The sequence below is a fragment of the Rattus rattus genome, chromosome 1, assembly GCF_011064425.1.
Source record: "Rattus rattus isolate New Zealand chromosome 1, Rrattus_CSIRO_v1, whole genome shotgun sequence".
Lineage (NCBI taxonomy): Eukaryota > Metazoa > Chordata > Mammalia > Rodentia > Muridae > Rattus > Rattus rattus.
Genome location: NC_046154.1, coordinates 209,345,952 through 209,358,689, shown reverse-complemented (window position 1 = coordinate 209,358,689; position 12,738 = coordinate 209,345,952). Strand labels below are relative to the sequence as shown.

The following is a 12,738-nucleotide window of genomic DNA, read 5'->3' as shown; positions in this document are numbered from 1 at the left end:
AATGAGCTCACCAAGAGCCTGTGGTGTATAATGAGTTCATGTCACATGATGCCACAGAAGCACAGCATGCTCCATGCTGACACAGCTTCCTTCAGACGTCAATGTGTACACTTTACCACCACAGTGTCAATGCATGCAGCACCCCTGCACAGCAGGCAGCAGGAACTGCATCTATGGATCTACACCTAACAATTTTTGAGCAACTCTGTTGCATTGGCTACTATGTGGAACAGAGTGGTAAGCTAGATACGGCCCATTCCTTGAGATACACAATCTGAGAAGGGATAAGATTAGAAGGCAACGAATGAATAAAATGAACAGCAGCAGCAGCAGCAGCAGCAGCAGCAGCAGCACAGTAGTGACATGAACGCTCTAGGATTTCAGGAGGAGGACAGCACATTTAGACACACTGTTCTAAGAGTAGACAGGATTTCAGTTTCTAGGAGAGGAGAAATTCAAGGCATGCGGGCTTGTTTTATTTTATTATTTTATTTTTATTATCAACTTGACACAAATTATAGAGCCAGGAGGGGAGAGGGAACCAAGTGAGGAGTTACACAGATCAGGCTGGCCTGTAGGCATGTCTCAGGAGCATTTTAGTGATTGTTAATTGATCTAGGAAGGCCTAGGCTGGATTAAGAAGCAAGCAGATCACAAGCCAGGAGAGAAAGCTAGTAAACACTAGTCCTCTGTGGCTTCTGCTTGAGTTCCTATCCTGACTTCCTCCAGGGGTAGGCTGTGACCTACAAGTGTAAACTGAAATAAACCCGTTCTGCCCCAGTCTGCTTTGGTCATGGTGTTTGTCACAACAGAAATCAAACTAGACAAGGGAAAGTGGTAGTTAAGGCTGGTTTGGGGAATACCGAGGAGGCTCATTCACCGGGCAGGCATGCTCCCAGTCCAGGGCCTAACAGGCTTCATGCAGGCACAGTAGGTAACAGAGCCATGGAGGTTTCCCTCAGGGAATTGTACAATCCATCTGTTCCCATAGGGTGTGAGAAGGCTAGGCTGGATGGGAGAAGAGGCTACAGTGACACTGAGTAGTCTCTTAATACTCTCAAGGGATTTGTGTGAAATGAGGAGAGAGGGGGAATGAGTATTTAAGACCTAACTATGTGCAAAGACATTTACTTAAGAATATTAGCTATAATGTCCTATTTATTGTAAATAATTGGTATATATCGTTACTTTTAGACAATTGAAGCTACAGATCAGAAGTTTACCAAAGGAAACTGAGTTGGTAATTCAAACAGCCAGGAGAAGAGACTTCAAAGCCCACACTACTTGCACTAAACTGACCAAGAGCCCCCGTTTCATACATTCCTTTCATCTAGGACCAGCCATTTAACATCCCTGAGCCTCCAGCACAGACTTGGAGACCACTGCAATAAAACAACTGTGGGAACAGGAAGTAGGGAGACTCCTCTCCCTCAGTGCTAGAGAGAGGTTCTGACACGCGAGCCTGTCTCAGTTGCTCTCTGATCCCTAAGAGCAACTCTAGGTTTGCCATTTTATATACAAACGATGAAATCCAAGTTGATCTGAGCTATGGCCAATCTACAAATTTCCTGTTCTCAACTTCTCCAAGGAAATAAGACAGTTTATATGATTCTAAGATTGCAACTTACGAGTTGTTTCTACGAGTGAGACCCTCTCCCAGCCCCAAGCTAAACTCTGGTCCTCACAGGCAGACCATGAGGACAGCTCCAGCACTTCAGGAGCTTGGCATAAGGGCTTCTCTCTGCTTCTCCAGCCTGGCTCCTTTAACCATAATGTGAATTCTAGAGCAAGCTCTCGTCAGCTTCCAGAATCTGAAGCACTGTCTTGTTCCCTAGGTCAGCCTCTTTGACTTTGAACTTTGCTCATATCTTGGTTCCTTATATTTTTATTAAGTTATAAAACATTACATGACCTGATACTGACTCTGGCTGCTGAGAATCACCAAGCTTCCTGTATGCTGCCTGGGCCCCTGGAAGTGCTACAGTCCTCCTTCCTACACATGCATATATAAATACAGTACACAAGTAATGTACCTATCTTTGCTATGACTGATGTAAGAGGTATGCTCTAAGCATTTCCTCATAATGCTTTTAGTTTGGAAAAGACAAACCCAGCCTCTACACACCTGCAGCACGTCGCCCAGGTCTGCTGTGCTAATATCTGGATCCTCTGTGGTGTTGAAAGGCACGGGAGTTATCCGTACGAGGGTGAGCACTCGAGGCTCTGGGTACCTCCACAGCATCATCCCGGGGCTCTCTTCTGTTTCATTATAAAACAAGACTTCATTCATACCAGGGAGTTTCAAAGGTTCTGCCAAATAAAAACGAATTGTTAAGTTTTTAAGAAGGAACATGTTGGTTTCTCAGAGAGACAAGAAAACCACACAAAGAAACTAACTGGTCAGTTTAAATAGGATTTGAGATGGAGAAAGTACGTTTTAGGGAATGATTGGTATATACTTCTCCCTACTGTAGTGGGGCGAAGGTGCTGTCAAGGGCTCCATGGTGCTGTTTACTGCACTCATTTCAAAGTGCAGCTGGGCACCAGCACTGTCCTCCTGCAGCTGACACTTACCCGCATCCTGTATGTACTGAAAGATCCCTGTCCGCAGGTCATCGGAACTTTGTTCAGTCTGAAAAGCTCGAGCCTTTTCCATAGGAGATGGTGTTTGGGGTGCTGATTCAGGAACTGGCATTTCAGACTTGTCCTCCTCCTTAAGATACCCATCGAACAATTCATGGAGAAGAGCCAAGCAATTCAAATGTTCTTGACCCCAGAAAACCTTCAAAAGGGTGTGAAAAAGTTAACAGTGTTTAAATAAAAACATCCCTTGAGGATAATTATGTACCGTCATGTTTGAATTAATATGAGACTATAATCATGTTCAGTTTAATTACTGATAATAAACTATAGTTTCTAAGAATTAATAATTGATTGTTTGGAATTCTAATGCTTGAATAAATAAACAACAGTCAAAAATTACATATTGTGTGGATAACAAATTTTAAGCTATAGATTAATGGTGATAGATATTATATTGCTGTATAGTACTATTTGTGAATTCATTTAGCAAGGCAAAAAGAAACATTCTTAAATTCTTAAAGGGCAAGATTAGGAAACACAGCTTCTCTAGGTCAAATATTAATCAAATGGTACTAACAGCCCCATGGAATAGCTTCTTCCCTTTGTCATGAGACTGAATAGTCCTGGCCATATGGCTGCTTTCTAGCAAGAGAAAAGGAAGCTGACCAACGGACTTGAACTTAGAAGGCTCCCAGAGTCTGTGTTTAGTGACACTGTCAATGTACAACTCCACCCTGACAATCCAGTGTTTAGCACCTGACGAGTCTGAGAGCCAAGGATAGAGCTGTAAAGCTATCTGACCAGTGAGGCACAATAATTAGTGTCAAGTCGCTAGAATACAGAAGATAAACTTTGTTTTTCTCTTATAACTGTTCTTAATGTTTACTTTTTGCCTCAGAAAAATATAGTACAGTTAAAATTCAATATGAAGCTGCACAAAAGCCTTTTCAAAGCCACAAAATACTTTCTTTGGAATGTCCCCAAATTGTGAATCATGTCAGTAAAAGAAGTGAGTTGAAAAATTATAACTTTTTGATGAGTTTAAGACATTTTCGTTTAATACACTCTCTTTACTGATAAACTCCAGTTTTATAACAGTGTGAATCCTGGTACATGAAGGTGCGTGAAGATGAAGTTGACAGGTACCTATGTGCTATTGAGAAACAGGATAGAGATGCTCACATACACCATGAATAAGCACACGATAAGAGGCTGGAAATTCCTGTGACCATGATAGACTTTCTACAACACTGCTTGATGCATGCTGACTACTCTATAATGACAAGACCCCACCATTCAAAATGTCCAACTAGCATTTCCCCTGCCAGTATATAACCAAAGGAAACAAAAACGGGTGTCCATGGAAAACCTTGTCTGCAGATGGTCACAGAAACATTACCTGTTCAGTTCAAAGTGGAATAGTTCAAAGTGGAAAGACTTCTTCAGCTGATGAATGAACGGTAAGAAACTGCTCTAAAATTGACCATGGTGATGAGGATCACAAGCCGTTAATATACAAACAACAATTATAACTAAACCTGACCCATTGAACATGCTGTCAAAACAGGTAAACTGAACGGTATAGGACTCACTCTTCAATAGCACTGTTAAAGTTAAAGAGGCACCATACTCATACTCTGTCACCCAAAAATTAAATTTTAGTGAAGTACTTCAAAACAAAACAAAACACAGGGTAGTTAAAAATGCACGGGAAAACACAGACCTGTAGCAGACCACCTCTTAAATCCATGGATATTTTTGGTATGGACTGTTGTGGCCCTGGATTACCACTGTGTTTACACCATTTAGCTTCCAGATTGACAGCAGCAGAAAATGGCCCTATGAGAATCCGACTTCTCTCCTTGAGGCTTGTTTTAAGGAGAGCATCACTAATGTTGAGGAGGAATGATGATCCAAGGCTTGCACCTGAAGGAGACGTGGAAACAGTGCACAGTGTAATTATTCTCTCTCACACAGGCCAGGGAAAGGACTAGGTGGGATTTTAAACAGTGCTAATTCCTCCTTTCCAGTCTTCCCAGTTGGCTTTCCACCAGTTTCATGCCATTATTATAGAATTCTAGTTATGAAGCAGGTAGACATTCACATTCCTAAGAAAGTGCTATTTGTCAAAACATGACTTTTTCCATGTGTGAGCACTTTAGGTTTTATGAGCGAAGACATTTTCATTAAATTGTGCAAGTTTTTCCAACACGGACATTAAGGATAAGAGTGGCTGCTTCACTTGTCCATTATTAGCATGATGTGATTGGGCAATTTTCTATGATTTCTTACAGCAACAGAGTACAGTATATTACTTTGCTAGACACTTAAGGTTTGGGTTGGCCCATGTTAAAATTCAAAACAATCAAAATACCTAACATATGCTTCCTAAAAACTTTAATCCAAACTTCACACATCATAACCACTTGGGGTTTATAAAGTCTTAGAACAGATAGTGGTAGGTTAGATTTATGAGGAAAAGTGTATGCTATAGTTCAAAGTAAACACACCCAGAAAAGGAATACACTTTAAAATGTAGGTTTCCTTTTGAACTTGGAGTGGGAGCATTGATGAAAACCTTTCCACAAAAAAGACTACAGCAGACTTCAGGAAACTCAGAGCACAGAGCAAGGGGCCAGTTCATTTTGCTCCCAAGAAACTCATATTCTAAATTGTCATTATGAAAATTGAATTTCACCAGGCCAGAGGCATAATACACAGGGATTATTTTCCTAATGCTATTTGATCCTGCAAAAAGATGAAAGATTAGGAAACACCTTAGGTCCAGGGTGTATGCCTTTTCAAAGTACAGCACCCATAATGACTTTACAGTTCTGTGGAGAATTGAAAATTTCGTATGTTGTTCGTACTTTCTGTGGAAATAAGATACACATCTTTAGATCCTCCATGGAAGGCATGAGAGCCACATGTGTCTGGGCTATAGCATGGTAAAAAGTTACCATGTTGAGAAATCAATTAAATCTTTTTATCAAACATGTACTGCCGAAACTTAATTTTTACAATTACTGTGAGGTTTTTTTGTTGGCTTTCTTTTTTTTTTTTTGGTTTTGATTTTTTTAACACAAGGTTTTGCTAAGTGAAGCAGGCTAGCCTCAAACATACAGAGATCTGTCTACCTAAGCCTCTGGGTTGCTGGGAGTAAAGGCGTTCTACTCCCATGCCCAGGTAATTATCTTAGTCTGAAGCTATGTTTCATTTACACTCTAAAAAACAAACCCAAACAAAAACCTAGAAACAGGCTCAAAAGCATCCAGGAATTAAAATGCATCTTTATCAATGGAGTTGCTAATCTCCTGACAATTATGATATATATGACACGCATAGATACCAGATAATCAAACACTAGCTCACCATGCAGATACCACCAGGACACCACTATAAACACACAGAAATGAGCAGTAAGGAAACAGCATCCTTATTTCCCAGCTCATGCATCTTCACTGCCCTACGCTAAGATAACTATTCATCTGCAGGGAGCCTTAAAGTGAATGCCTGACTGGTCCAGGATGCAAGCTAGAACTAGGGTTCCCTAAACTACTTCTCATTTTAAGTTACTATCTTCATGTTCTGGGTATGTCTCTGGTCCCCAGCTTCTATCATTCTTTCCATCTCCACTCTCTCCCACCCCCACATTCTAAGTCATCAAGGAAAGGCTGTCCTAGCTGACTGACCAGCGTGCTGACAAGGAGGCTCTTTTCACTGAGCACCTTGGAAACTAGGACCATATGACTCAGTGAGAAGAACTGAATACAGTGGCTGCTTAGACCTTGTCCCACAAAACAGACTTGCCAGGTAGGAAGGAACGTCCCTAAATTTTCGACATTTCTCACTTTATATCACTGTAGGAGAGGAGAGCAAAAAGAACCCTTGATAAGTGACTTCTTCTAGGTCCTTCATCCAACACAGCAAACAAACAACTATGAAATACATTAGGACTATGTAGAAGCTTCAAAAAGACGGAGTTACAATATGTATCTCTCACAAAGCTATGCTCTTTATTTGCAAGACAGGTTCTCATATTTAGCCCTGCCAACCCAGAAACTTGCTTGGTAGATCAGTGTTTTGAACTCAGAAACCCAAGTGCTTCCACTTCTCGGGTACTGGGATTAAAGCTTGAACCATACATAACACCCAGCTAGATCTTATTTTAAATTTGCTTCTTCCCCTATCACATCTTCCTGCTGGCCTACACCCCAAGCTAGACTGCCACTAAGTTTAGGTGTCATCTGGACCAATCTTCCAGCTTTTCTTGTCTCCTGTGACTTTGAAACTTTGAATCTCGACTGTTCTGTGGCACATCTATCAACTTGATTTATCTCTTGCTTTCCCATGAGCAGAACCAAGTTAGGCATTTCTCACAGAATAACTGGTGGAATGATGCTCTGGGGCATCATAACAGGACACGGGATCCTTTGGTTCCACAGCTCTGAACAGTAACTGAAGCTTTGTCTGTCAGAATTCCCACTCACTGTAGCATCACCCTTTTCTCCCTGAGGAAAGATCCCCAGAGACCCATTCATCTAACTTTCCACACTAATGTTACTACTCACTAACGGCACTCAATGATTATTGCTATGTTGGTGGCTTTCTAGTTCCCTGTTTTACAAGTTGTATTTGTACTAATATGGAACCCTAAATACTCACCTTATGAATCAAAATTCAGTATTATTATTTGTGGCTTAAATTAAATGAACTATATTCACTGGGAATTATACCTTTAAGCTAGTATTTTTGATCTACCTCTGTAGGGTTATTGGGGTCCTGCGTCTGCTCCACCACAGGCATGTCCACTGGGGAGTAGGACACTGGAAGTTGACCACATGTGTCAGGCTGTAGGGAAGCCACAGGACACTTCACCGGGATGGGGAAGCACAGTCTGAGGTCCCTGGTACAGAAGGGGTTCCCAAGTCTGCAAGCAGGCCAGGGCCATCGGTTCTCAGGCTCTTGGGCATCCAGGCACCACTGGGAGCTGCTGAATTGCTGAGAACAAGGTGGAGGCTGGGGCTGGATGTAGCCTGGGGCCTAGGGGTAAAAGAGGGGGCTCCAGGTGGTCCCGCAGGGGAGTCTTTGGCGGGCTTGAGCTTGAGCTTGGTTTGGCAGTCCTGGCTGGGAGTGCAGGGGGGCCTTCTACTGCAGATTAGATGGTGGCTCTGTAGGCAAAGGCCTTCTCCATAGCTACCCATAGCGAATCCCAATGAGAAGACAATTTTAAGACATTTATTGTCATGGAGGAAAGTGGATGAGTAAAATCATACCCTATTTCTTATGGTGGGCCTGAGATTAAATACCTTTTGCAAGGAGGAGTGTCTGGGAAGGAAAGTTCATTGGCTAGGCCTCCAGGCCTTTAGGTACCTCATTATAACATAGATCTAGTGCTAGTATATGTGTGTTTGCTAGTGTGTGTTTGCTTGTGTGTGTGTGTGTGTGTGTTGTGTGTGTGTGGTGCATGCGTGTGCATACACATGTTGATGTGTGCATTTGCATGGGAAGGTCAGATGTCCTTCTACCTTGGTTTTTGGGACAGTGCCTCTTTCTGGGAATTGTAGCTCTCCAAACAGGCTAGTTTGGCTGGCTACTAAGCCCCAGGAATACTCTGGCCTCTACTTCCCCAGCACTGGGATTACAAATTACCACCACATCAACTTTTTAATGCAAGTGCTGGGCAATCAAATCTGGGTCCTCAGGTTCTCATAGAGAGCATTTTAAAGACAGATCTGTCTCCACAGCATCTGATACATGTCTTCTAGACAGTTGGATTTTGAAAGGTTGAGTGTCAATCTTCTTTTCATGCCAACTTTAGTGAACCTGACTTGGTTTTCAAGGCTATATGGTAACTTCGTTGTTTTGACAGTGTCCATATAGCCAAGTCTAACTCAGACAAGGGCCACTCTCCTGTTATCTATTCATTAGGACTTTGGACATTCATTATTGAACTATTTACTAGTTACCTACCATACGTTTAGTACGACAAGAAAAAGAACTCATTTAGAATTTTTTTTACAGCAGATCACCCGGGCTCTGAGTTCTCTAAGTACTAGGAGATTAGAGTCAACCAACAATATAATGTAGTGCCAGGCAAATGAAGTGCTGGAGAACACAAACACTTCCTTGTTAGCTTATAAATGCCACTGTTCTTGCATTATAAAAGCCCTCTGTATGTCCTATCAGTTCTTACATTTTGATTTAGGATGCTGCTGTTCATCTGTCCTCTGTCTGGTCTCCTAAACTTCCCCCAGAGCCTCGTCCTCTCTTCTGCTCTGATTTTCCTAATCATTTACAGTTTGCGCTTGCTTGTGTCTTATTAGCCTTACTAACACTGACTTATTTAAGCAGAGAAATGGCACTGAGAATTAATACCATGGTCTCAAACACTCTACCATGTGAAAACTCACAAGCTAGTATCAGACTGTCTGCCCTTGAACCAACCTTCTTTATTCCTGAGCCCACCTTTGCCAAGCAAGTGGGGAAGTCATTTCTTCTTACCCTCCATCGCCAGACCCACAGGCCTAGGTCCCAGTTACCTTTGCTTGGAAAGTAGCTTCTTTCCTCTCTCATCTGCTCTCTATCCACCCCACTGCTGCATGCGGGCATCTTCACACTCATAGGCCTAGGTCCAGACCATCGATCAGCTCATCCCCAGCTGTACTCAGCCTAACTTAGCTTCTGCAGCTCCTCAGTCTGAGGAAAGCCATATTATCACAACAGGTGCAGGACCACATGCCGGATAAAAGAGCAGAAACCACGTGAACGGACAACCTCGCATGTCTCCCTTGAAACTCACCAATCCTACAGAAGTGCTGTGTGAGTAGAAGTACTTAGATGAACACCTGGACACAGAATTTAGAACAACAATGATAAACTCTATCCTCTATTCCAGGGAGTTAAAAAAAACAAAGAAACCCTTCAGTGAACGCCAAGATGATAACAATAAACACTTGAGTGACTTCCAAGAAAATACAAATACATAGATGAATAAAATGATGAAGAAATTACTAGGATCGTGTTACTAGAGCCTAGAAAGAGGCATGCCAAAACGCACCAGGAAAACGCACGCCCCACGAATACATGCACGCCTGGTCCTTTTTTTCATCACCTTTCTTTTTTTTGTTTTTTTCTGGTCATATACCTAAAAGGTTAGGTGTGGTTCACTTTTGAGACTTAGAGGACTAACTCAATCCATCGCCATGAGTCTTCCCTACCTGCCCTGCCACACTAATAACACATCAACCCACCATGACTGCTCCCCAGTAAGGGACCTGGTTGTCTGTGACAGCACAGGCAGGTTTACCCACAAGCATCTGCCAGTGAATTTATAACAGTATATCTGTCACATGTTTTTAAAAGCTACCTGTGGTGACAGGACTCACGGCAGGGTTATCTGTGCTCCTCCCCTTCCTTCTGTCCTGAGGAAGCAGTCTCTGCAGCAGCGTCCCTTCATTCTGATTTTAGTCATTAGAGAACACACTGAAGGGCTTTCTCAGGCTAGAATGAAGCACACCCATGGACCCACCACTTAAGAGAAGGTAAGTTAAGGTGGACTTCTGCACTGTTGGACACCATGTCCACAATGGAAATTATAATTTGTTCCCTAAATTTTCAAATGTTAGAAGAAATTATTTTTTAAAATTAAAAATATTTCTCAACTGAAAGATATGAAATCATTATAACCTTTAAAATAATAAATGTTATTAAAATTACTTCTTTAACTAGAGACCTAGCCTTCTTATTTAGTTAGATTTGTGACAAAGTCTTACTAGGTAGACGTTAGCTGGCCAGAAACTAAGTGGACCAGGCTGGCCTTGAACTCATAGAAACCCACCCACCTCTGCCTCCTAAGCACGGAAACTAAAGGCATAAGCCGCCTCATCCCACTGACCAAGCCATTTCTAAAACTTCACGTTCTGAAATTCAGACTTCCAGTAAAGTTATGTCCTTCACCTAATGTCTCCGAACCCAGGGTATAGTCGGAACAAGCACACTGATAGTGGTGTGGCAACAGACATTCTATGAATCTCACTGGTTTCTCTAATAACTCTTTTCCTGTTCCAAGATCCAATGCTGCCTTCAGTAACCATGTGACTAGGTCACTCTGATCAAGTGTGTAACTTCTGTCTCCTCTCTCTTCAAGAGTGCTTGTCTGTGCAAGTTTTCAACTGATCTACCTCTTTCAAAATTGTGTTTATATTTTTCATTTGTTTTAGAAAACTGTCTTAGTTAGGGTTTTACCGCTGCAAACAGACACCATGCCCAAGGCAACTCTTATAAAGGACAACATTTAACATTTAACCAGATGGCTTACAGGTTCAGAGGTTCAATCCATCATCATCAAGGTGGGGGCATGGCAGTGTCCAGGCAGGCATGGTACAGGAGGAACTGAGGCTGCTAGGAAAATACTGACTTCCAGGCAGCTACTCTAACAAGGGTACAGTTCCTAATAGTGCCACTCCCTGGACCAAGCATATATAAACCATCACATTCTACTCTCTGGCCCCCATAGGCTTGTTCATGAGTCTAGGGGGCCATACCTAGCCATAGCATAATTTAAAAAATACATTTAGTCCAACTTCTAAAGCCCCATGGTCTATAGCAGTAGCAACAATGTTAAAAGTCCAAAGTTCAAAGTCTCTTCTGAGATTCATCCAATCACGTAACTATAATCCTCAAAGCAAGACAGGAAACCAGCCGGACAAACTTCAAACTCTGCATTTTCAACTTATTTTTCATCTTTGTTGACTACAACAAACTTCTTTCTCCTAGGCTGGTTCCACTCCCTATTAGCAGCTTTCCTAAGCAGATATCCCATGGCTCTGGCATCTGAAACATCTTGGGGTCTCCAGGGCAACTTCAACTTCACAGCTTCTTGTTCCAGTAGTCTAGGATCCACTCACGGTCTTCTGGGCTCCTCCAAAGGGCTTGGGTCACATCTCCACCTTTGCCCTCTGCAGCACTCTAGGCTCTGGTTGACTCCACTCCACTGCTGCTGCTCTTGGTGATCACCCAACTATAGCCTCATGGGGTGTTCCCTATGATCAGCTGACTGAGGAAGACAAGACTAGGACCTAGTTTACTGGCACGTTATGCAGGCACCACCCAGAAGTGGGCAGATGTATTACAACCTCTTTCCAGGACAACCCTGAAAGATACAGGTGAAAGAAAACCTTCACAGTGGGCAGAACTTTGGGCACTACACATAACATTACAGTTTGTTTGAACAAATAAATGGCCAGATTTATAATTATTCACTGATTCATGGGCTGTAGCCAATGGATTGGCTGGATGGTCAGGGCCTTGGAAAGATCATGATTGGAAAATTGGTAAGAAAGACATCTGGGAAAGAAGTTTGTGGACAGATCTCTCCAAATGGGCAAAGGCCATGAAGATATTTGTGTCTCATATAAATGCTCGCCAAAAAGTTTCTTCAGCTGAGGAGGGGTTCAATAATCAAGTGGATAAGATGACCTATTCTATGGACAGCCAACCTCTTTCCCCAGCCATCCCTGTCAATGCTCAATAGGTACATGAACAAAGTGGCCCTGGTGGCCAAGATGGAGGTTATGCTTGGGCTCCACATCGTGGACTTCCACTCACCAAGGCTGACCTGGCTACAGCTGCTGAACTAACACTGAGCCTCAGATATGGTACCATTCTTGGTGGCAGGTTGTCTACATTGGACCATTTTCTCCATGGAGAGGACGTTTTGTTCTTACTAGAATAAATACTTACCCTGTTTATGGATTTGCCTTTCCTGCACATAATGCTTCTGCCAAAACTACCATCCCTGGACTTACAGAATGCCTTATCCATCATCATGATATTCCACACAGTATTGCTTCTGACCGAGAAACTCATTTCACAGCCAGAGAAGTGTGACAGCGGGCCCACAATCATGGAATCCGCTGGTCTTACCATGTTCCCCACCACCCTGAAGCAGCTGGTCTGATAGAAATATGGAATGGCCTTTTGAAGACACAGTTAGAACACCAATTAGGTGGCAGCAGCATGGAGGGTTGGGGCAGAGTTCTTCAGAAGACAGTATGTGCTTTGAATCAGCATCTGACATATGGTACAGTTTCTCCCATAGCCAGGATCCATGGGTCCAGGAATCCAGGGGTGGAACAGGGGATAGTTCCACTC

At 42.6% G+C, this 12,738-nt stretch overlaps 1 protein-coding gene across 1 annotated transcript in view; it reads right to left on the bottom strand.

The window, feature by feature from the left end:
• Vps13b (vacuolar protein sorting 13 homolog B) overlaps nt 1-12,738 on the bottom strand; it is a 543,994-nt gene that overhangs the window by 140,576 nt on the left and 390,680 nt on the right. The window contains exons 37-39 of the mRNA XM_032914442.1: nt 4,307-4,509; nt 2,575-2,782; nt 2,126-2,310 (exon numbers count right to left, since the gene is read on the bottom strand). Coding sequence (XP_032770333.1) covers nt 2,126-2,310; nt 2,575-2,782; nt 4,307-4,509 — 596 coding nt within the window. The remainder of the gene's footprint in view (nt 1-2,125; nt 2,311-2,574; nt 2,783-4,306; nt 4,510-12,738) is intronic.